The sequence below is a fragment of the Giraffa tippelskirchi genome, chromosome 2 (assembly GCF_054371585.1).
Source record: "Giraffa tippelskirchi isolate mGirTip1 chromosome 2, T2T-mGirTip1v1.2.pri, whole genome shotgun sequence".
Lineage (NCBI taxonomy): Eukaryota > Metazoa > Chordata > Mammalia > Artiodactyla > Giraffidae > Giraffa > Giraffa tippelskirchi.
This window is the reverse complement of record NC_137276.1, coordinates 168808894-168833253: the sequence shown is the minus strand read 5'-3', so window position 1 is coordinate 168833253 and position 24360 is coordinate 168808894. Positions and strand designations below refer to the sequence as shown.

Below are 24360 nucleotides of genomic sequence, written 5' to 3'. Positions count from 1 at the left end.
ACTGCTCAGCTCTCCTACCCATGTGTCCAGATGTCCCCCATCTCTTATACCAGAGGGTTATTATTACTAACCTAGTTGCACTGAACAATAAGGCTGTTCTACATGTAAACCTACACAGGAGAAACTTAAACTTTGAACAAATTTATTACATTTAATATCCAATTCTGCCAAGTCTCAGTCACACTATTTTACATACAAATGTAAAAGTTTTTTTAACAAAATCTTACCTTGCTTAAACATACCACCAATAGTAGCACTTTTAGAAGATGTCAAATTACTGATCTTTTCACAAGCCAGTGAGATGGAGAATCGAGTTTTGCTTTGCCATTCCTTCATGAATGTTTGAAAGAGAGTTTGGTCACTTGCTACATCAATTATGGCCAAACTTTCAGGACTGCATGAGGCTAGAGTTAACTGTGACTCATTCGGCAGTAACTGTGGTGAAAAACTTATGTCTGTAATAGAACTGTTATCTTTAAAACCATTTCTACTCTCTGGATGTAAATCATGGTTTTTATTATTGGAAGGTGAGCCAAATGAAGAACTTTCACCAAGTTGAAAACCATTATTAATTTTCTTAAGTTTCACAGATGTTCCAAGAATATCTGGAAATGCTAACTTAGAATCAGAAGGAATAGGTGTAGGAGGAATGAGTCCATTATCATGAACTATACAGTTTTCTTTACAAGGCAAGAGGGAGGTTTCACCATGAATGACATCGGTCTGTAGTGCCTCAATATTGCCTCTTACTACAATTTTAGGGGAAAATGGAATTCCTTGTGCTTGATTTGGCTTCATATTTGAAATCACTTCTTGTCTGTCATTTACCTCTGTATTTTCTCCATTCAAACCGGGCAAGTCTGTAGCAGTTAATTTTAGCTTTTCATTTTCTAGAGGACTGGACACTTGGTCTAAAACCCTTTGCAGTCCTGTACTTAAATCAAATGATGCTCCTGACCATAGAAATGAATTATCTTGCCTTATGCCAGTTAACTTGGATTTTTGAGACCTTTTATCTTTATCTCCTCCAATTACTTCTCTTTGGGAATAATCATTACCTACAGTCACTGGATCACTCAGTTTCAGTATTTTTAGAGATTCTGCAGTATTATGTTTCTCTTGGACAGGAAATATGTCTACATTGTCCAAAGCTGCAACCATCTGGACAGAATCGATCTCTGAAAATATAATAGACTCATCACTGAAACAAGACAATGGCTGCTGATTATCTTGATTCTCATTCATATCTGGTTTTTCAATTATGCCCTCTGGTTGTAGACACAGAGAATCATCAAAATGGACTGATGTTATTTCAGAAGGAAGGTGTTCTTTTTCTTGTCCGTCAGGTCGTTGTTCTTTTACAAGGTAGTCTTCACTGAAACTGTCAAACAGTAAACTACCACTCAAATTCAAACTTGTTTCAGGAACTGGAAGACACTCTACTTCTGTATCAGCAGGAGTTCTCTTTTGAGGAACCACAGGTGTAACTGGCTTCATAGCTTCTTGTGTTTGATAACCTTGAAGAAAACTATTTAATTGGGAGTCAGTAACAGAAAGTTCACTGCCTTTAAAACATGGGCCATTTTCCCCTACTAGTATTGGAGAATAAAAAATTGGGCTTTCTGGAGTCAGGTTATCAACCTCATGTGAATCAGTGCTTTGCTTCACAACATCTACAGTCTTATGTCTCAAATGATGTGTCATTCCTAGTGAATGCTGTTCATCTGGAAAAGCAACATGAGTCCCTTTCTGAAAGGAGCTCATTGAGCTCTGTTTATCTAGGTTCTTCTGAATCATCCCTGTTGACAGGTTGGTGTCCTTGGGTCCTTCTTGGTTGGCATTTTCAGTTGCTATCTGCTGAATTATTTTCTCTGCCTGAGTATCCAGGTAGAAACTATCTTCAAGACCACAGAGATCTAAACCTAAGTCAGAAACATGATTATTTTTAGTTCTGTCTGCTGCATAAGCATCTGCTTTTCCTTGTACTCTAGGAGTATTTAGAATATTCTCAGGCTGGGCTCCTAATTTAGCAAATGCTCCACTTGGTAGATGTACTCCACTGGGTATCTCAGTGCTGCTTATATCTCCTGATGCCTTAAGATTACTTGATTTATTTTCCTCAGAATTAAACTTTGTACTTTCACATTTCATAATAACATTTGAGTCTCTATTCATATAACTGCTGTCTGTCTCATAGGGTATTTGTTTTGCTATTGTTTTATTCAGTTTGGTGTGAGTGTTTGTCTCTTTATTAAATTGCTTTTCCAGGCACTGGTTAATTGGATGGGTGTCATGGTGTGTCACATAAACATTCTGGATTTTTGAATCATTTTGTATCACCATTTTATTTTTTTTTTCTGATTTAACAGCTAATCCTCTTCCATTTTCACTGACCACACTAGTGGCTTGAATCACATGTTTACTCTGAGATCCTGTGATAAAGTGTTCCCCAAGAATATCATTAGCTATTTTATTGTTCCTTGAACAACTTTGTTCTGTTTGTGATGCAAATGGTACTATGTTATATCTTCTCTCAGCACAGAAAGATATGTTTTTAGCAAATGGCTCTGGACTTCTAAATTCCATACTCTTCTCATCTAAAGTAAAAGAGTCTTCACAATGAATAGAATTAGACATAGTCCGTTCTTGTAAATTGATTCTACGCATCTTTGTGTCTTTCAAAGGGCTACTGTCTCTGGATCGTTTTCTATGCTTACCATGTTTCCAAGATTGAGGGGTTGTTCTCATCTTTTCTGAACTAAAATTCAAAGCTTTTTTTTTTGTTTTCCCTGACGAGAGAGTCTGAACAGCTTTCAAAGTGCTTGCTTTCCTCTCATTCAGAGAGGTTCCTAGCTTTCCTTTTTTAATACTCAAAGAAGCCTGTTTTTTTGCTCTGGAGATGGAATGATGACACTCTTGATGCCCATCCTGAAATTTATAATAAAAGGAATCTGTATGTTCTCCACTTTTATCTAAATCTTGCATGGTATCTGGTAAATGATTAACAGAATCACTAAATATTGTGTCACTTTTTTTCTTTGATGTCAATCTTTTATAAGAACTCTTAGTTTGAGGTATAAATTTGTGTTCTTTTACTTCTGACTCACTGCTGGTCAATGAGTGTGTATCAGAATTTAGAAAGGAATGTAGATTCCATTGCACTCCCATTTCAACTAAGTCCTGCTGCAGAATCATTCTGGCTTCTTCTACTATAAGGGTTGCTGCTTCCCTTTCACTTAAACCTTTTCTGCCTGTCACCCAAATAGTTCGCATATTTCGACGCTCTTCAACGGCTTCCTCTTCCTCATCGACTGCCTTTCGAGTACTATACAAGAGACAGGAAAAGAAATTAATTAATGCATTGATTCATTCATTAATACAAGTATTTATTAAGCATCAATCTGAGCTTTTCTAGGAACTGAAGAAATAGCACTGAACAAGAGGAAAGTATATCGACTCTCAAAGAGCTTACATTCTAGTTGGGAAAATAAGAAAATAAAAAAAAAAACAACATTAAAACACATACTGTGTTAACTGTTGATAAATAACAGTTGTGTAAAAAAAAAAAAGTGAAGCACCAAAAAGGTATGAGTGGCTCTGCAAGTTTTAAATAGCATCATCAGGGAAGGCCTCACTAAGACAGAATCCTTAAATGGAAAACTGGAGTTTATCGACAGAATGTGAAACAGAGCTCAGAGTAACCACAAGAGATACAAAATGAAGCGAGAGAATTCAGAACTGAGAGATACAGAGGAGAACCAAAAATTTTTCATATAAATTCTGCCCAAATATCTAGCTGGCCTCAAAACTATGCAAGTGTGTGCAGACTCCAAGCAGCCAGGCAAAATCTACACAACTGAACAGAGATTTGAGATATTGCCTAGAAAAGTTTGAGCTCAGCCAAGCTAACTGACTGATAAAATATCAGTGCTCTTCATAGTAAAATAATAGATTCTATACCCTGAATAGTCAAACATATATGTAACTGAAATATCATGAAGACAAGATGAACAGGATGAGGAAAATTTAATTTTCCATAAAAATTATGGAAGCCAAGAAACTTCTATTTCTAGTGAAGAAAGAAGAACAGGGACCAATTTAGCGTCTCATCCGCAATTACAAAACTGAGGCTAGACCATAAAAGACACTGCAGCTTCCATTTTGCTCTCTCTTGGGTCAATCACTCTGAGGGAAGCCAACCATCAAGGCATAAGGGTGTCATGAAGCTCTATGGAGAAGCTCATGTGTAGAACTGGACACCAAATTGCCAGCATGTGTGTGAATTACCTTAAAAGCAGATCTAAGTCAACCTTTCAGATGACTACAACCCTATGAGAAACTTAAACCAGAGCTACGAGGAAAGTTACTCCCAAATTCATGACTTGCAGAAACTCTGAGATAATACATAATACTAGTTGCTTTCAAGACACTAACTTAAGTAATTTGTTCCAAAGAAATAGTTAAAACACCTAGTAAAACTATCAAACTTCAAAGATATGGGAAATAAACCTCAAGGCCTACATATCTGGAAGGGCAAAAGAATCATACTCCCATCAGAAATCTCAAAAACAGCATACAAAGCAAAGAGATAACATTTTCAAAAAACCCAGTAAAGAAAGTATAGGCCATCCAACCAAGATGTGCTTCAAATATTAAGGTTATGGAAAAACGATTTTAAACATACAAGAACTTGGAGAATTCTATATTATATAAGCCCTCCTCATGAAATCTAAATCTACTAGAGGATAAGTTTCATCTGTTCAAAGAGAGGAAGGAACACCTCAGCAGTAAGCTGCTACTGCTGCTGCTGCTGCTGCTGCAAGTCGCTTCAGTCATGTCCGACTCTGTGCGACCCCATAGATGGCAGCCCACCAGGCTCCACCGTCCCTGGGATTCTCCAGGCAAGAATACTGGAGTGGGTTGCCATTTCCTTCTCCAGTGCATGAAAGAGAAAAGTGAGAGTGAAGTTGCTCAGTTGTTTCCAACTCTTAGCGACCCCATGGACTGTAGCCTACCAGGCTCCTCTGTCCATGGGATTTTCCGGGCAAGAGTACTAGAGTGGGTTGCCATTGCCTTCTCCGTCAGCAGTAAGAACGATGGTAAAAACCTGAATAACTAAAAATGCAGATTATATTAATCTTCCATTACTACCCTTATAAGGAGACAAAGGTGGAAAATTAATGCACAAAATTTATATATTGAGATAAGGTAGAAATAATGCACTTTGAAAATGGAAGGAAAAGGTAGAGGGTAAAAGAAAGCTAAAGTAAGTTCAATGTCAGTGACTGCTATTAAGGCAATAGATAGGAATTATGGAATACAATTAAAATCTTAACAAACCAGATAATAAAAGGTATCCAATAAAACAAAAATATACACCTTTCTAAATTTAAAAATAAAGTACCAAAGAGTACCCTTAGATAAAGAAACAGCAAACATTACATAATAATTATAAAATAATTTGAGAGAATTTACATCAGACATATTATTCATATCAATCAAGGTGAGCAGAATTAAATTATCTATTAAAAAGACCTTCATATGTTCATTTGTTATTTTTAATTATTAAAAAATTAAAATGAGGAATTACATTATAAATTTTCAAAGCACACACACACATAAAAAAAGATTTTTAATTTTTAGCAGAAAGCAAAACACCACTATAACTCAATGTGGTAGACAAAAAGCACATCTAAAACAAAGCGATTCAAGAAGGCTAAAAATAAAGGGATGGGAAAAGGAATTTCCAGGCAAAGGGAAACAAGAAGAAAGCAGTGAGGGGCACTCCAAGAAGGGTATAATTTATGCTCAAAACCAAAAGCACAATAAAGATAACTATCATCAGTCATATTTACTATGAATATTTACACTCTAAATAACAAGCAATCACTTTCGTGAAGCAAACACTGTAACAGACACAAGGAGACAAAGAAAGAAGTATTGGTAAACTTTAACAAAGACAGATGAAGTACTGGCATTGGGGAATGAATAAGACATAATTAACATAAAAAGGTAGATTTTGTGAAAATATCTCATTTAACTTTTATTATAGAGAATATATCTATCCAGTTTGCATTGATGATATTCTGTATTAGGAAACAAAGTGTTAGTGAATTTCATAATGTAGAAATGTTATAAAACACACTTAGATTACAATGCAATAAAACTAGAAATTACTAACAACGACAAAAAAAAGAACTTCCACCCAGCCAAAAGGGAAAACATGCAAATTCCATCATTCCTATAAAGAAAATAATGAAAACTTTAAATATCAGATCTCTGGCTACATTTAAAATAAGCGACCATAGGAAAATTCACACTACTAAATTTATAGTATCAAAATTAAAAATACAGCATTTTATTTATCAATAAAAACATAAATGTCAACAAATTAAATTCCTAGTTCAACAAAAAAAACCAGGAAAAGTATGACAAAGTAAAACAAAAGAAAGTGGTGGGAAGTAATAAAATTCAAAAATAAGGAATGAATGAGGCAGATTTTTTTTTAGTAGACTTCATCAGTAAAACAAAATCTTTGATTTTTTAAATTTACAAAATAGACAAGTTGATCTGATCAAGGAAAAAAAAGAAAGTAGAAATTTACAAAATAACAAATCAAAAAAGAGAAATGGAAGAAATATTTTAAATTCCTAACAGACTTATTTACAGATCTCTATGAAAATATATTTGAAAATCCAGATGAAATAAATAATTTTGTTAGGAAAAGTTACCAAAACTGACCCCACTAGATGTAGAAAGTTTAAAGAGACTGATTTCTGAAAAAATAAAACAGAGAAGCTGGTCAAAGAACTAATCCCACTAAAAGGTACAATCCAAGATTGTTTCATAGGGTAATCATACCAAAACTTCAACCAGTTCCAAAGTACTGAAAATAAGGAAAAATCTTCCTATTTTTCATGAAGCAAGTCTGATACCAAACAATGATATCAAAACTTGAGTAAAGATAGTGCAAACACACACATGAACACATGCATGAAAACTACAGACTAATATTATTTATGGGTAACAATGTAAAAGTATACTACATTAAATATTAGCAGATAGAATCCAGCACCATGTAAAAAATAATATACCACAACCAACTGAAATTTATTCTGGAATATAAAAATGATTCAATAGTAGGAAATCTTATTAATATAACATTCTAACAGATGTAACAGGGGGAAAAAAAAACCCTAAGACTATCTCCATTGATGCTAAAAAACCCTTTAACAAAATTTAATACCCATTCCTGATACAAAATATTTGAGAAAATTGCAATTAATGGACATTTGCCTAAAATGATTGCACATACACACACACAGGGCTTCCCTGGTGGCTCAAATGGTAAAGAACCTGCCTGCAATGAGGGAGACCTGGGTTCAAACCTTAGGTTGGGAAGATCCCCTGGAGAAGGGAATGGCTACCCACTTCAGTATTCTGGCCTGGAGAATTCCATGGACTCTATAGTCCATGGAGTCACAAAGAGTCGGACATGACAGCGACTTTCACTTTCACTTTTCACACAAACACACATCATTATCCTGAAGCCAGTATCTTATTACGGTAGCAGAGGCATTTCCACTAGGATCATAATCAAAGCAAAAATGTCCACTATATCTCTGTTACCACTATCTACTACCATTACCTATAGCGCTATTATTAATAGCTAATTCAATTAGACAAAAGAAATGTGTCAGAAGCACAAGAATTGTTAGGGAAAAAGTAAAATATCTCTATTTGCAAATGATATGACACTACCTGGAAAATCCTTGAGAATCAATGATAATTGATTTAATGGTAAGTGATAAGTAATTTAAACAACGAAAGTATGGATAAAAAATACATAAAGCTCAATAGCCTTTACATACTCAAATAATAACTATGTAGAAAACACAGAAGACAACCATCAATTAAAAACAGAATAATGATTAAATAGGAATAAATTTAACAAGAAATGTACAAAATTTGCAGGAAGAAAACTAAAACTCCTAAAAATCTGTACGAGGAAAATATTTTAAAACTCCTGACAAATCAGTTCTATTATATTTCAACCCAATTCCAATAAAATATCAAAAAGCACTTTAGCCAGGAAAATACTGAAAAACTACAAAGTAGAACTTACCCTACCAGACATTAAAAGACACTATAAAGCCTTTATAAATAAAAGCATGGTGCTGGCTCATTAATTGACAGAAAGAATAGTAAATAAAATACAAAGTCCAGAAATAGACTTAATTACATATGGATATTTAATATATGATGGTGACATCTCAAATCACTGGGACAAAGATAAACTCTTTTATAAATCAGAGCCACTGAGAAATAAAACTAGATCCAGGCTTAACACGATACACAAAACTAAATTCTAAATGCATCAAGAATCTAAATGCAAACTTATGAATATTAGAAGAAAATATGTGAATACCTCTTTAATCTCCCTGTATGAAAAACTTTCTAACTATGACAACTGAGAAGCAAAAATTCAAAAAAGATTGCTAAAAAAAAAATGAAAAGAAAATTCTGCATGGCAAAAATAACGCAATAAAGTCAAAATACAATTGGTAAGTTTTGAGAAAATTTATGAAATATACATGTCAAACGAATGGCTGGAACCCTAATCAGTTCTGAAAAGAAAATATTCTAAGATGCTTTAAAAAAGAGATGGAGAAACATAAGGAAAAGACATAACCAGATAATTCAGATATATTTCTTTAAATAATCCTGAAAATTTGAAAAAAAATTTACCATCATGCACATTTATAAAAATGCATATTAAAACCATACCAAGACATAATTTTTCATCTATCTGGCTACTAAAAGTGAAAATCTGTTTGTCAAAGAGAAAAACCAGAGGCTCCAAATGGCATCACTTGTGCTAAACTCATGATACCAAGTCTAGATTAAATATATAACCTGAATACAGTTAAAAATCTTCCTCAGAAGTGTAATCTTTTTAAAAAAAATTTTTGGAAGTATAGTATTGTCTACAATAAGAGCTCTATTTTTTTGGTTTAAATACAAGCTTTAAGGATTTGCTATTCCAAAGTTCTAAGGAATATAACTAACTCAGATGCTTTTCAAGATTATGTTATCTAAGGTAATCTATAATAAATAAAACTCATTTAAGCTTATTGATTTAATTAAAACAGAGCTGTCTTAAGAATTATCAGTATTATTATAATACTTTTATTCTACTTAAGCTGACAAATTTGTCAGTAAGAAAAATAATTTGGCATGGTAAAATGTTTAGTATAATCTAAATATAATTGTTTAGAGCAGGGGTTCCCAAACCCTAAGATCTAATGCTTGATGATCTTAGGTGGAGCCGATGCAATAATAATAGAAATAAAGTGTACAATAAATATAATGCACTTAATCATCCCGAAACCTCCCCCATCACCCACCTTGGTCTATAAAAAAATTGTCTTCCACAAAACCAGTCCCTGGTGCTACAACAGTTGAGGACCACTGGTTTAAAACAAGTAAATTAAATAAATAAAAGAACAATTAAAAGTTTTCTAGGTGAACTTTTCAAACAAGCTTCCTGAATTTTTAGTCTAAAACTCTAAAGTTTTCCCAAGACCAGGTTAAGTAATGGAAATTTATTGAACATTTAGATCATTTCAAATAAGACACAATAGGTGAAAGATTACTTTATGTAGGTTTATCTACTTTTGGCTTCCTATTATTGAAAAACTAGAGATAAAATTTGGGATTATTAGTAAGCATGTTTGGTGATGCCAAATATAGATACTTTCCATCTACCTCTATAAGGATTAAATCCTGAACTGCTATAGATGCTGACCTTCAACATGCCCTGAAAGGAGTTTAAGGTGGAGAAATCAGGAATTTCCCAGGCACGCAGTGCTCTTGCAAAAACAGGCAGAACACATCTTCAGACGGTTAGAAGAGTTTATGGGCCCAATTCTTATAACTCCTCCTATCTAGAAAAGCACTAAAATCATTAACAGTGACACTTGCTACTCATGACTAGCAGCAAGCCTCTGCCAAAACGTGTGCTTGATGGCACGTACCCTCTTCACTAAAATCATACGTAACACTGACCTTCCCCTCTACCTCATTCGAGCAGTTTCTCAGCTATCTGAAACACTGTCGTCTGGGCTATACTTCTCATTTTGTCCCAAATGAACCTTAACTCACAACTCTCATATTGTGCTTTTGTTTTTTCAGTCAATAGTGCCATGCTGAGAAATTTTTCTATGAGAAAGCATATGTTTCTAGAAGTTATAAAGTCTTTATGATTTTGCCAAGCTGCAGAATCCTAGTTTAAGAGGCAGTCCACAATTGTTTAGTTTCTAAATTTTCACCAGAACTTAAGGTTTTCAAAGGTTACAAATTCTAATACAAGTAATTAAAGCTAAAAGAAACAACAAAGGTCATATGTGAAACAGAACACCATTCCAGGTTTGATGCATGAGACAAATGCTCAGGGCTGGGGCAATGGGATGACCCAGAGGGATGGGATGGGGAGGGAGGTGGGAGGGGGGTTCAGGATGGGGAACATATGTAAACCCATGGCTGATTCATGTCAATGTATGGCAAAAACCACTACAATATTGTAAAGTAATTAGCCCCCAACTAAAATAAATAAATTTATTAAAAAAAAAAAAAAAGAAACAACAAAGGAAAACATCTCCCTATGCAAGGAAAGCAGGATGTGTTCTTGGCTAAGAAAAGGCATGGGAAATAAAGATGCATTTTGTTAAGGGAAATGAGAGTAATTCTGTCTGAGTTGGAGCTTCTGGTTATGAAGGATAAACTAAAGTTATACAAAAAGCTGAAGAGAGATAAGGTTTTACCATGTGTAATCAAGCTAGCTAAAACTGAATTATTATAAGGGTTTTAAAAATCAAGTTTTACTACCAGTAGTGTACTTATATATAACTAATACTTAATTTTTCTTCATCTGCTAAATAGACAAGTATTGTTTCATACTGACCTGTGATCCTACTTAGGCAAGTGTCCAAACAATTTGATGTCTTTGACAAACTTCCCCAAATCAAATTCTAAATGACATCTTTTGACCACAAACTAACTTTGAAAATTTCCAGAAGGCCTCTGGAACAAAGAGGTTATGCTTATTTGATAGTACATCACATGGGAAACATTATCAAACAAGAAGTAATAGTAAGCCTTCTTTATGTTGTATTTGTATAGGTATATAAGTGTTCCAGAAATTGTGTGAAGTTCCTAAAAACTTGGTATAACCTGGTATAATCCTAACTGATAATTCTAGTCATTATCTTAAAATTGTGTATGACAATCCTCTGGGACCCCAATAAAAAATAGGTAACAAGTAAACAGTTTTCTTACTGCTATTCACTTTCTAAAACCTCTTATCAAAAATTGAGGCTCACACTAAAAATATTGAACCTGAATAACAGAGAAATGACCTACGTGACCTCCATACAAAGGCAGCAGAATCTATAAAGACTATGGCAAGTATAGATGAAGTTCACTCTACTTCTCAACCTGGTACCTTGTTTACAAGGTTCTAGCAAAGCAGTATTAAAAAAGGACCTGCATGGTTAATCACTATTCTTGCTGCACTTAAATAATCAGATCAAGTTTAACGCAAACATATTAGTTATACTGTGATATTGTGATTATCTTTGGTAAAAAAAAAAAAAATGAGGATAATTAAGAGAAAAATTGCATTTGCACCTTTCTGCTGCGCTGTGCTATGTTTAGCCACTCAGTCATATCCAACTCTTTGTGACCCTGTGGACTATCGCCCGCCAGGCTCCTCTGTCCATGGGGACTCTCCAGGCAAGAATACTGGGGTGGGTTGCCATGCCCTCCTCCAGGGGATCTTCCCAACCCAGGGATCGAACCCAGGTCTCCCACATTTCAGGCAGATTCTTTACTCTCTGAGCCACCAGGGAAGCCCTTGCACCTTTGTAGCTATCACTAAATACAAAGGCACCCCTTGAGCCTTGTGAGAAGGGATGTTACCAAGTGCTCCAATAGACTAGTGAGAGTGCAACTTGGCTGGACCCTTCTGCAGAGCAATCTGGAATCTAATAGATCTATATATATGTACTTACCTTCTGAAATCTCATGTCTAGGAATTTACTCTGAAGAAACATCATCAACAATATGAAAATATACATGCACAAGGTAATTCACTGCAGATTGTTGGTAATGGCAAACTATTTGAGACAATCTGAATGCTAGATGGGTTTTTCAAGCACTGAAAGGGAGGCCAATCTCCAGATACATTAGTTTCTATTCAGAAAATTAACATTAATACAACACTGTATCTAATCTACACACCTTATTTAAATTTTACCAACTGTTCCAATTATGTTCTTTTTCTAATTAAATCCAGAGTAAGGTGGTACATTTGGCTGTCATGCCTCTTTAGCCTGCTTTAATTAGAATCAGCTCCTCAGTCTTTGTTTTTATAACTTTTGATGTTTTTGAAAAGTACAGGCCAAATATTTTGTAGAATGTCTCCCAATTAAAGTTTGCCTGATGTTTCCCTACAGTTAAATTCATGGTAGACATTTCTGATAAGAATATTCCAGGAATAATGTTGTGTATTTTTCAGCACGTCCCATGAGGAGGCAGATAATATTGACTGTCCTATTACTACATGTCACTAATTTTGATCAATGATGATTTGGGGCTTTCAGAAGAGGCACAGTCATGGCAATAACGGCCTTAGCATAATGAAGAGATTTCAAAATGTGTTTACAACTTTTTTCTGATTAAATTTTTAAAAATGTGTACTGCTTTCAGATGACTTCCTGAAAGGGTCAAGCATGCTATTTGGTATGTTGTTACCACAGAGATATGCCCACAGACGAATTTTTTTCACCTCAGGTCTTTTATTACATATTTCTAAGCAAGTATGAATGTATTCAAAGATTCTATGAAAATCACAGGCTCCAGAGGAGATCAACACCTTTATAAGTAGGTTTTAAAGCATACTCTGTGTAGGTTTTAGCCAGAGGCACACCCATAGTGACAAAATGGCACACCAGTGGATCTTCCAATCTGGGGGTCACAGGGAATGGCCTTGCCCCCACTAGGCACTGTCCTAGCGGAGACTCCACGGTGGGCCTCCCACTGCAGCAGTCCTCTCTTCGGGTTGCACATGCTCAAGACTCCGAGCAATTTCATCCTTCAAAATCTAGGTAGACAAAGCTATACGACTATAGCTGGTTGCAGTGCATGCTGCACCAGGGCCAGCTTGCAAGAACCAAACCTGCATTGCTGCCGGATACACACAATAAAGCCCATGATGTAAGGTGGCACTGGGCAGTGAGACCTTTCCTTTGATTATGCCCCCCCATCCCTTCCCACATGTTACAAGTTTCGGAGCCTGTGTCAAGGTTCTTAAATGAGAGCATCTGCACTTAAAATGAGTGGGAGGAAAGAAGCATTGAACTGGAAATGAGATTAATGCTCTAATTTAGAACAAATTTTTAAAACCTGAAAATAAAACTGTTAACATTTGAAAGTGCCTAAATAGCTATGGATCTGGCTGAGATTCCATATAACAGAGAGTTCAAAGAATAGTGGTTGAGAAAATAACCTATTCCTTGATAATATCCTGAGGCCAGCCCATTCAATGAATTAGTTTTAAACACACACATACACACACATATATGTCAAAGAGTCCGCTTCTCATAAACTGGTTTTGAGGGACTAGGGTTCCAAAGAATATTCAAGAAGAGTAAATAATAAAGTGTTCTTGCCTGAAGGAAAGTCTAAAATGAGTCCTGGATATATACTGAGAACTAAAATCCATCAAAGCAGAAAGCCTTGGTAACTTAGCTTTACTCGGTCTTTCTAGGAGAAAGTTATGATACTTTCAGAAGTGCCTTTAAAGTCATAAAATATATTTTAAATATATATACACAAAAAAGTAATCCTTGAGGGGGGAAAAGTAGCCAGATTTTCTTTCACTTATACCAAATATGGCATAATATTATCTAATATTTTAACAAATATTTTAATACAATATTTTAACAAATTATCTACTACTTACAAATTAGCCTGTTTCATTTAATAACCTATGTAGACGAGGGGATTTTCTTACCTTTTAAAAGGTGCGGCATTTTTCAGAACACTTTCCACCTCAGCAACATCTGCTCTAGCAAGATCAGCCACAGTAAGAAAACCAGATGCATAGAGGAATCTGGCCCGCTGTGCATTAAGTAATGATACCCGAACCAGGTCACACAGCTCCCTTTGGATGCCAAATGTAAGACGCTTCTGAAATTGGGAAAGTAGTAGTTCCATGTTGTGCCAGCCCAGGCGGTTGGAAAACACTGTAATCATCCCTAGAATATTCATGGAATAATTATTGAATTAAAAATTCTTTCTAGACCAATTCTCCATTTCTTGAGAGGCAGTTTTGTTTCACTGGTTTTTTTTTCCCCTATAGAACTATAAAGTTTAACAGGCCCAAAGTATAAATTAATAGTAGAGTAGACCTATATTAAGGGCCTACCTAGTTGGCTAGACACATTAACTATTACCTCATTTATTCTTCATCATAAATTTACATTCAAAAAAAACTGAAGCAGAGCACATAAAAACAAAACAAACAAAAAGCCCTCACTAGTTCATTCCTCTTTCTCTCTCTCACTCTTCCTTATTTTCTTTAAGGAAGAAAGTACTCTGGTTTCCACCTAGAGAAAACAAGAGAACTAATTTAAATTGTCAAGTGCTAAGAGGACTATTTAAAAAGAGTAAAGGTCCCATTGATATTTTCTTAAAAAATAAAAAAAGTTGCCCAGCTTGATAAAATAAAATAAAGAGGCCAGAGCAGCCAAGTGTCAAATCATTAAGAAAATCACTTCCCTATGAGAACATTAATTCTAGAGGTAATCTGAGATCTTTGATGCCAGTGAGTTAAAGATAAGTCTCTCCCTTCTTACTACCCTCTCTCAGCATCTTTCCCTCAGTACTTTCTCACATATGCACACACCTTCACAATGAAACTTATAAACAGTCTCCAGTAGCCCAGGATTGCCTTACTAATGGCTTAAGGATTTCTTAGTAAAATCAGATCTAGAACTTCCCTTGTTTGCCTACCTTAGAAGAAATGAGCTTAATTTTATTAAGGAATACCAGTGTTTCCTTAGAGAAGAGATAATATTTAGAACAGTGAGAGAGAAGTCCAGAAATCCCTCTTCATTTGCCATCCTCTGCAATGACAAGTATTAATCAGTAACTTGAAAAAAGCAAGACAAATGAGAATTATGTCTACTTCTTTTTTCAAACCCCTCCCCCAGAAAAAGAAAAAGAAAATACAGAAAGAAGAGAGATGGTCAGTAGGTTGCTAACAGATAGAAAGGGACCAAGATACAGACACTCAGCTAACTGCCAGTCTTCTGTAGCAGGGTCACTGACCCCAGAGGAGTCACTGTTGTAGGTGTTCTGATGATGACAGGGACTATACAAAATTATGGTTTGACATGATCCCATCACTTTTACAGAAGCCTACCTACAGTAAAATGGAATTTCAAAAAAAAGTGATCTTAACTTGACCTCAAACCACAGAGTCTTAAATAAATGTGGGAATGTTTGTTTAACTGACCTGCATAAACAGCAGCTGACTGTTGTAATGACTGAATCTGTCCACGACTGCATCCATATTTCTGATTGATTTCCTTTAAGGGAACTTCACTGATTAAATCTAATAGCACGAGACTGGTAAAAAACCTGGAAAGTAAATTACAAAAAGTACAGTAAGAGGTCACTTATGTTTACTATGAAAGCACAATATAGATGTTGAGAAACAAGAAAGAACCAAAAAAGGTTAAGAAAGGGTTTATACCTCTGAGAAAGAGAGAAGATTCTTAGTAGGATATAGCATTAGTGGACAAAGAGCTCAATGGCTGTAAAAGTAAATTCTAACATATGTTGGCACTATAACAAAAAGTTAATAACTGTATATCAAAAAGATTTCTTCCATATTTCAATACTACTAACTGATTTTAAGAAATGAGACTTAGTTCAAGAAATGTGATGGCACAAATATTTTTTTAAAGAATGCTTGATACACAATTATATCACCAAATCATGTTTCAACCAAAATTTGGTTATAAAAAAGTTTTGATGTGAAAGGTAATTGTGCCACAAATCATCCAAGTATATTTGGATTATATGTATTTGTATTTAATCCTTACAAAATTTACACTTGAGTACAACATAAGTAATATGAAACTATTGCTTTAAGAAAAGCAATTTTATTATATTTCAAAAAAGCTGAAGCCTATGTAATTTCTCCACCTGAAATCTTTCAAATGGCTCTTCTCTATTGGTAATGAATCACTTCTAAGGGTAATACAAACCATATTCTCAAATGAAGCCACATTAAGTTGGCAGTTCTGATTCACATCTTCTTTAAGGGAAGAAGTAATTAAATATTCTACTTTAAAAAATCTCAATATACAGTGGCTTCTTATAAGCTACAAAGAAGAAACTAAAATATCAATAAATTTAGTAAATACAAGAAGTTGAAAATTTTACTATATTCAGTCAAAACTGGACATCTGGTGCACATCCAATACCGTGCTAAAAACGCAATAGTCCAGGCTCCTTGATATTTACCTTTTATGGATGGCCATTTGTCGGTGCTGTCTCTCAGTTCTGGCTACTAAATTTCCTTTCACACAGCGAGCCAAGAACCCTTCTTCAACTCCCACTAGCTCTGCCACCCGTTTCATAGAAGCTGGCAACTTTTCCCATAAACAGAAAAATCGATACCAATCAATAGTAGTCCAATCCTCAAACACAGGTGTAACCTAAAGGAAAGAAACATCATTCATTACTTAAAATTACTGCATTACAAAAATGACAAAATTGTGGATGTGAACTTCATATTAAAAACAAAAGCCTCAATATTTGGATTTCTAAATATGATAATGTCTTGTTAATATGGAAACTTCATTTAATCATAAGCAACTCACAGATGAGAAAAACACTAATAGCAGCCACCCAAAAAAGGAATAAGAATACAGATATATAAGAATAATGTTTCTCTTTGTCATGGAATTAAGTTAGTATAAATTTTTAAACTTTATATGCTAACCACTTGAGCAATTACTAGGAAAATAACTTCAAAAAAATATAGAGAAAAATTAATTAAGGAAGTTTAAATGTTATACACAAAAGTGTTTGCTAAACTCAAAAGAAACCAGTAAAAAGACAAGAAAACAAAAGAAGACATGAGACACACAGAAAATAAAGAGACATAATGTGGAAGATGTAAATCAAACTACATCAACAGTAACATTAAATATGAATGGGCTAAATAATCTATCAAAGATAGAGACTGACAGACTGGATTTTAAAAAAAAAACACAGAATCCAACTATATGCTGTCTATAATAGACACATTACAGATTCAAAAATACAAATAGGTCAAAAGTTATGGATGGATGTGAGAATTGGACCATAAAGAAGGCTGAGCGCCAAAGAATTGATGTGTTTGAAATGTGGTGCTAGAGAATACTCTTCAGAGTCTCTGGGAGTCAAGGAGATCAAACCAGTGAATCCTAAAGGAAATCAACCCTGAATGTTCATTGGAAGGACTGATGCTAAAGCAGAAGTTCCAATACTTTAACTACCTGATTCCAAGAGCCGATTCATTGTAAAAGTTCCTAATGCTGAGAAAGATTGAAGGCAACAGAAAGGGGTGGCAGAGGATGAGATTACTAGACGGCATCATCGACTCTCTGGACATGAGTTTGAGCAAGCTCCAGGAGATGATAAAGGTCAGGGAAGTCTGACACGCTGCAGTCCACGGAGTCGCAGAGCTAGACATGACTGAGAGACGGAACACTACCACCACCCATACAATGAATACTATTCTGCATTAAATAACTTAAGTACTGATACATGATAAAACATGGAAGAATCTTGAAAACATTATGCTAAGTGAAAGAAACCAGCTGTAAAAGATAACATATTATATAATTCTATTTACTGAATAAGAATAGAATAGAAAGGCTACAGAAAAATGCACACTAATGGCTGCTCAGGGGTAGGGGAGGATGAGAAGGTTGAAAGAAAATGCGGAGTGACTGCTAATAAGTACAACGTTTCTTTCTGGGGTGATGAAAATGTTACGCAATTAGATGCTAACGACTGCACAACTCTGTGAACATACTAAAAATTATTGACTTGTACACATTAAATGATATATTATGTGAATTGTATTGCAACAAAGCTATTTTCAAAAAACCTCAAATTCTCTATGAAAAAATTTTTGAACACTCTTGAAAGCCCCAACATAGACTCAAAGAAACATCTCTTTTCATGAATAAGACCAATCAAATAAAAAAGAAGGATGTCAATCAGTTCTCCTCCACATTAATGTATCAATTTAACTATGTCAGTGAAAATACCAAGTTAATTCTAAGCATTATACTAAAAGGTAAGCAAGCAAGAATAGCTATGAACATCAGAAAAGAAGAACAGTGAAACTAACCCTACTAGATAATACAATAAAAACTTTTAATTAAAACAAAGGTAGTAGTGTACATATTAGTAAAATTGGTCTACTGTCAGGTTAACAAATGAAATAAAAATATACCCAGCAACAAATGGAAATCAGAAATGTATCTAAATACAAATGCATACTAGAACATAAAAACTGGGGAAAAAAAGTTAAATGAAAGCAGAAGAAAATTTTTCAGTCATTGTGTATAAATTAAACCTTTTTAATAAATGAAGATGTGACTACAGATAGCCATTATAAAAAAAGATAAAATTGAAGAACCATATATTAGGATAAACTTTAAATGGAACAGAGCTCAAAAGAGAGAGACTAGAATCATAAAATTATTTGAAGAAAATGTGAGAGGATTTCTTTAAAATCCCAGAGCGAGCAAATAATTTCTCACTGATTCTAAGGTTCAAAATTCAACTATATATTTTAAAATGCTATACAAAATACACAATAAACAAAATCAAAAGCTGAGTGGAAAACTAGGAGAAAAGTATTTACATCACAAAGAACTACTCTCTTAGTATATATAAAAGAACTGTTAAAACTTAAGAAAAAGACCAAAAACACAATAGAAAAATGTGCAAAAGACATGGACAATTCATAGAAAATAAAAGCATACTGCCTTAAATATACAGAAAAAAATGTTCAATTTATCCATAAAAAATGCAAATTAAAAGTATACACAAAATAAAAAAGCTTAAAAAAATATAAAAGCTTGACAACATACCTTTTTTTACGAGGCTGTAGAAAAATAACCACCTCATATAGCACTGGTAAAATTGGAAAATGATACAAACTCTATGGAGAACAATTTTGCAAAACCAAAATCACATGTCTTTACACTTTATTCAGCGATCATACTTCTTGGATTCTTTCCTAAAGATACACCTCCATCAAAACTACAATATTATGCACCAAAGTTATTCAATGCAGCATCATTTGCCATACTAGGATATTGGGAACAATTCAAATATTCCTCAGAGGAACTGACTGAATAAACAATGGTATATCCACATACACAATGGAGTTCTACAGATATAAAAAGAATAAAAGTCTTCATGAACTGATAAAGAGTGCTTTCCAAGATACATTATTAAAGGGGAAAAACAGGTAGAAAGTAGTGTATATAGCATGTGTGTGTGCTCAGTCACTCAGTCATGTCCAACTCTTTGTGACCACATGGATTGTAACCCACCAGGCTCCTCTGTCCATGGAATTTTCTAGGCAAGAACACTGGAGTGGGTTGTCATTTTCTACTCCAAGGGATCTTCCCGACCCAGGGATCAAATCCAAGTCTCTTGCATCTCCCACACTGTCAAGCAGATTCTTTACCACTGTGCCTTCTGGCAAGCCTCTTGCATTAAATCTAATTTTCATGGAAATAAACTGGAAGTCTGACCCTAGAGCTCATAATCATAACCACTGTACAATAAGTGAGACTTATTTTTAAGGCCATGCCAGATAACTGGTAAGACCAGCATTGAGATTCTTCTTAGCCACATTCTCAGGCACAGAACTTTGAACATATGAAGTACACAAATGAAGTAGAAGTACACATGTTCACTAGAAGGGGGGAAAAATGGCCCTGTCCAGACATTTCTCCTACTGCTTGCCCCTATACAGTGTTTTTATTGAAATATATTTCTTGATAAGCCTTCCTAATTCTTATAATAATTTCAGATTTACCCCCCACTCACTTGCCTATCAAAACACATGTATTTGCTCCTTCATTCCTCCCTTCCCTTCCCTCCTCCTTTATTGAGGTAATTGGCAAATGAAATCAAATATATTTATTTAAAGGGTACAATATGATTTGATATATGTATTCACAGTGAAATGACTACCAGAATCAGGTGATCAGCACATCTATTACCTCACATAGTTACCACTGTGTGTGTGTGTGTGGTGAGATTCTCTCTGTAAGCAAATCCATGTATACAATACATATGACTAGCTATAATCACTATGCTAGCTATAATCACTATGCTATACATTAAATTCCCAGAACTTATTCATCTTACACAGGCATACCTTGGGGATCCTATAGGTTCATTCTAAAACATTGCAATAAAGCAATTATCACAATCAAGTGAGCCACACAAGTTTTTTGGTTTCCCAGTGCATACAAAAGTAGTCTCTTAAGTATGCAATAGGATTATGTCTAATAAAATCCAACCACACACTTGAATTTAAAAGTAATTCTGGGGACTTTCCTCATGGTACAGTGGATGGGAATCCGCCTTGCCAATTCAGGGAACAAAGGTTCAATTCCCAGTCCAGGAAGATTCAACATGCCACAGAGCAGCAAAGCCCGTGCATCACAACTACTGAGCCCATGTTCTGCAACTACTGAAGCCTGCAGGCTCTACGCCCTATGAACCATGATTAATGAGCCCCTGTGCTGCAACTACTGGAGCCCATGTGCCTAGAACCTGTGCTCCACAAGAGAAGCCACTGCAATGAGTAGCCCGTGCACGCAAGTAGAGAGTAATCCCCACTTTCCACAACTAGAGAAAGCCCACACACAGCAACAAAAATAAATAAATTATTTTTTTTTAAATTTTTAATGTTAAAAAACAAAAACAATGCTGGGACTTTTCTGGTGTTCCATTGTTTAAAACTCTGCATCAATGCAGGGGGCCCAGGTTCAATCCCTGGTCAGGGAACTAGATTCCATGTGCCACAACTAAGACCCAGCAAGGCCAAGTAAATATTTTTTCAAAATAATAATGCTGTTAGGGAATCCTCTGGTAGTCCAGTGAAGTGACTTGGATGCCATGCTCTCACTACTGAGGGGCTGTGTTTGGTCCCTGGTTGAAGACAAGCCAACAAAATATGGCCAAAAATAAATACATAAAAATTTTTAAATTAAAAAATAAAAACAATGCTGTTAGAAAAATGGCACCAAGAGACTTATTTGATGTAAGGTTACCACAAACCCTCAATTTCTAAAAAAGAAATGTAGTATCTATAAAGCACAATAAAACAAAGCAACACACAATAAAATAAGGAAGTATGCCTATAACTGAAAGACTGTACCCTTTGACCAACATCTGCCCATATCGCCCATACTCCAGCCCCTGGCAAGTACCATTCCACTTTGTTTCTGAGTTCAACTTTTTCATACTCCACATGGGTGAAACCATATAAAGTTTATCTTTCTCTGTATGGTTTATTACATTTAGCACAGTGCCCACCAGGTTAATCCATGTTGTCACAAATGGAAAAGTTTCCTTCTTTTTTTTAACAGATAAATGATGTTCCATTGTATACACAGCTTTAACTTTCTATTTTAAGCTGATAACTTTGATTCTATACAAAAACTCTGTATTTTTACTTCTCCATCCCCTCTCATTTAATGCAGTTAATATTACAATTTACATTTTATGTATCCATTAGCAAATTATAATTAGTTATTTTCAAGTTTGTCTTTAACTTTCATATGTGATTTGCATATCACCATTATATTCTGAATTCTGAATCTTATTATAAATTTACCTTTACCAGCGAGTTTTATACATTCATGTTTTTATGTTGTTAAACAGCACCCTTTCATTTCAGCTCGAAACTTCCTTTAGCATTTCTTATAAATGCATGTCAGGGAATTTCTTCAGCTTTTGTCTGTCTGAGAAAATCCTTATCTTATCGTCATTTTGGAAAGACAGCATGCTAGGTATAGTATTCTTAGTTGGCAGTTTTCCTCTTTCAATATTTTGATACATCATACCAATCTCTCTGCAAAGTTTCTGCTAAGAAATCTGATAGCCTTAAGAGGTTTGCTTGTACTTGACAACAGTCTTTTCTCCTGCTGCTTTCAAAATTCTCATCTTTGATTTTTGACAGTTAGATGTATCAAGATGAAGTCCTTTTGGGGTTGCACCTGTTTGAGGTCCTCTTAGCTTCATGTCCATATCTATCCCCATATTTGGGATATTTTTAGCCATTATTTCTTTAAATAGACTTTCTGTCATTTTCTCTCCCTCCACCATCTTGGACTTCAATAATATACATGATGGTGTCCCATAAGTCTTATGGGGTTTTCTCACTCCACAATTTTATACTTTCTAGCCAACCCCCCCAACACCCCTTCCTCTGGATGTATTATTTCAATGACCTATCTGAATTCACTGATTCTTTCTTCTGCTTTATCAGGTCTGCTTTTGAAGCTCTCTATTGAATTTTACAAATCACTTATTGTATTCTTCAGCTCTGGGATTTCTGGGTTGGGGGGGCTTAGTGAGGTGGGGGCTTTTGTATAATGGTTTCTATTTCTTTGTTGAACTTCTCATTCTGTTCATGTATTGACTTCTTAATTTTGTCAATTGCCTATTTGTATTTTCTTTAATGAAGTTAACTGAATTTCATTAAAAGGATTATTCTGAATTCTTGGTCAGTCAGTTCATAGATCTCTTTTAGGTTTGGTTACTGAAGTTTTTATTAATTTATTGGTTTCTTTGGTGGTGGTGGTGGTGGTGTCATGTTTCCCTGATTCTTCATTATTCTTGCATGTTGGTGTTGGTATCTGTGCATTTGAGGAAGTGGTCACTCCTTCCAATCTTCATGTTTGCTTTGCCAGAGAAGATTTTCACTAGTCAGGCTAGTTTGTGGAAAGAGCCAGCTGGTAGAATTCATAAGGGAACAGGCAGGGCCTCTGGTCAGGGGGGCCACTGGTTCAGCTCTGCAGTCAGACAGGACTACTGCCTGAGCTGCCTGGTTAGGTGAAACTGCTAGCCTGGTTACATGGATAGCCATGTCCCATGACTGTGCTCACACAGTCAGGCAGGTTGGCTGAGCTCTGAGGTTGGGTAGGGCTGCTCCTTGGGTTCTCTGGTCAAGCAGGAACAAACTGTACTCCCTGGCTAGTTGGTGCCATTAGCTGGATTCCATGTTTCAGTACAGGCAGAGACTGTGTTCCACAGTTGGGTGGGCCCAAAGGATGAACTCTGTGTTCATGCAGGATTCCAGGCTATATTCCAGAGTCAGGCTCCCTGGTCAGGCAAGGCTACAGGCAAGCTCTGCAGCTGGCAGGGCTGCTGACTTGGCTCCCTCTCTTTTCTTTTTTTAATTAAAGTTTTTATTATACCTTTTTATTAACAGCTCATAAATCACATTCTTAATCTGACTCTGTTACTACATTCTCCCTCTATGAATTCCCCCAAATATTTTTTTATTCTTATAAAAAAAGAATAAAAATTTTTTATTATTAAAAAAGAATAAAATTTTTTTATTCTTATAAAAAATAAAAATTTATAAGTATATACATTGAGAATTATGCACAGGCTAGGGATGCCAGCTGGGCAGAACTGCTTGCCCTGCTTCCTGATCAAATGGGGACATCATTTTGATGCCACAGATAATGTCATTTGATGGTCTTTCTGATTAAGAGAGAGATGCAGTACCACCGCCATGATCCAAATACTGGTCACTGCGAGCCCCATCTGTTTCTTTGTGTCTAGCTGACCGTTGGTGGTCTATCTAACCTTGCCAATTCCCCTAAGGTTCTCTGTGAGGCGATACATAAGTGACCTTCCCAAGGAATGCTCCAGAATGCTGATGAAACTGGATGCCAACTTGGATTCTCCAGTGAGGCATTGTGCTTGCTTGAAGGATGGGCAACACAGTCAAAGTGAAACCAGTGCTCTTAGCATTCTAAGGTGGCTTCTCTCAGGTTTTACATAAGAGAGTGTTTTAACCTCACCACCAGGTTCTAGGATTTTTATAAACTGTTCTTGACTGTGAGTAGTTGCTAACTCATATTTTTGATGAGGACTACAGTCAGAGATCTCTTTTACAACCATCTTGCCTACATCACTCCCCCCATCTACTCTTAATTGCAAAATTAAGTATTTCCAGTCAGGTTC

At 35.3% G+C, this 24360-nt stretch overlaps 1 protein-coding gene across 12 annotated transcripts in view; it reads right to left on the bottom strand.

Annotated features, from left to right (window-relative positions):
- The window catches only part of POLQ (DNA polymerase theta), a 107672-nt gene that overhangs the window by 50642 nt on the left and 32670 nt on the right, over window positions 1-24360 (bottom strand). For all 12 annotated transcript variants that reach the window (XR_014077333.1, XR_014077332.1, XR_014077335.1 and 9 more), the window contains 4 exons: window positions 16597-16790; window positions 15581-15705; window positions 14075-14318; window positions 228-3325 (listed from right to left, as the gene is read on the bottom strand). Coding sequence is in view for 5 of the 12 variants with exons in the window: in XM_081571853.1 (XP_081427979.1) it covers window positions 228-3325; window positions 14075-14318; window positions 15581-15705; window positions 16597-16790 (3661 nt within the window). In the remaining 7 variants the exon portion in view is untranslated. The remainder of the gene's footprint in view (window positions 1-227; window positions 3326-14074; window positions 14319-15580; window positions 15706-16596; window positions 16791-24360) is intronic.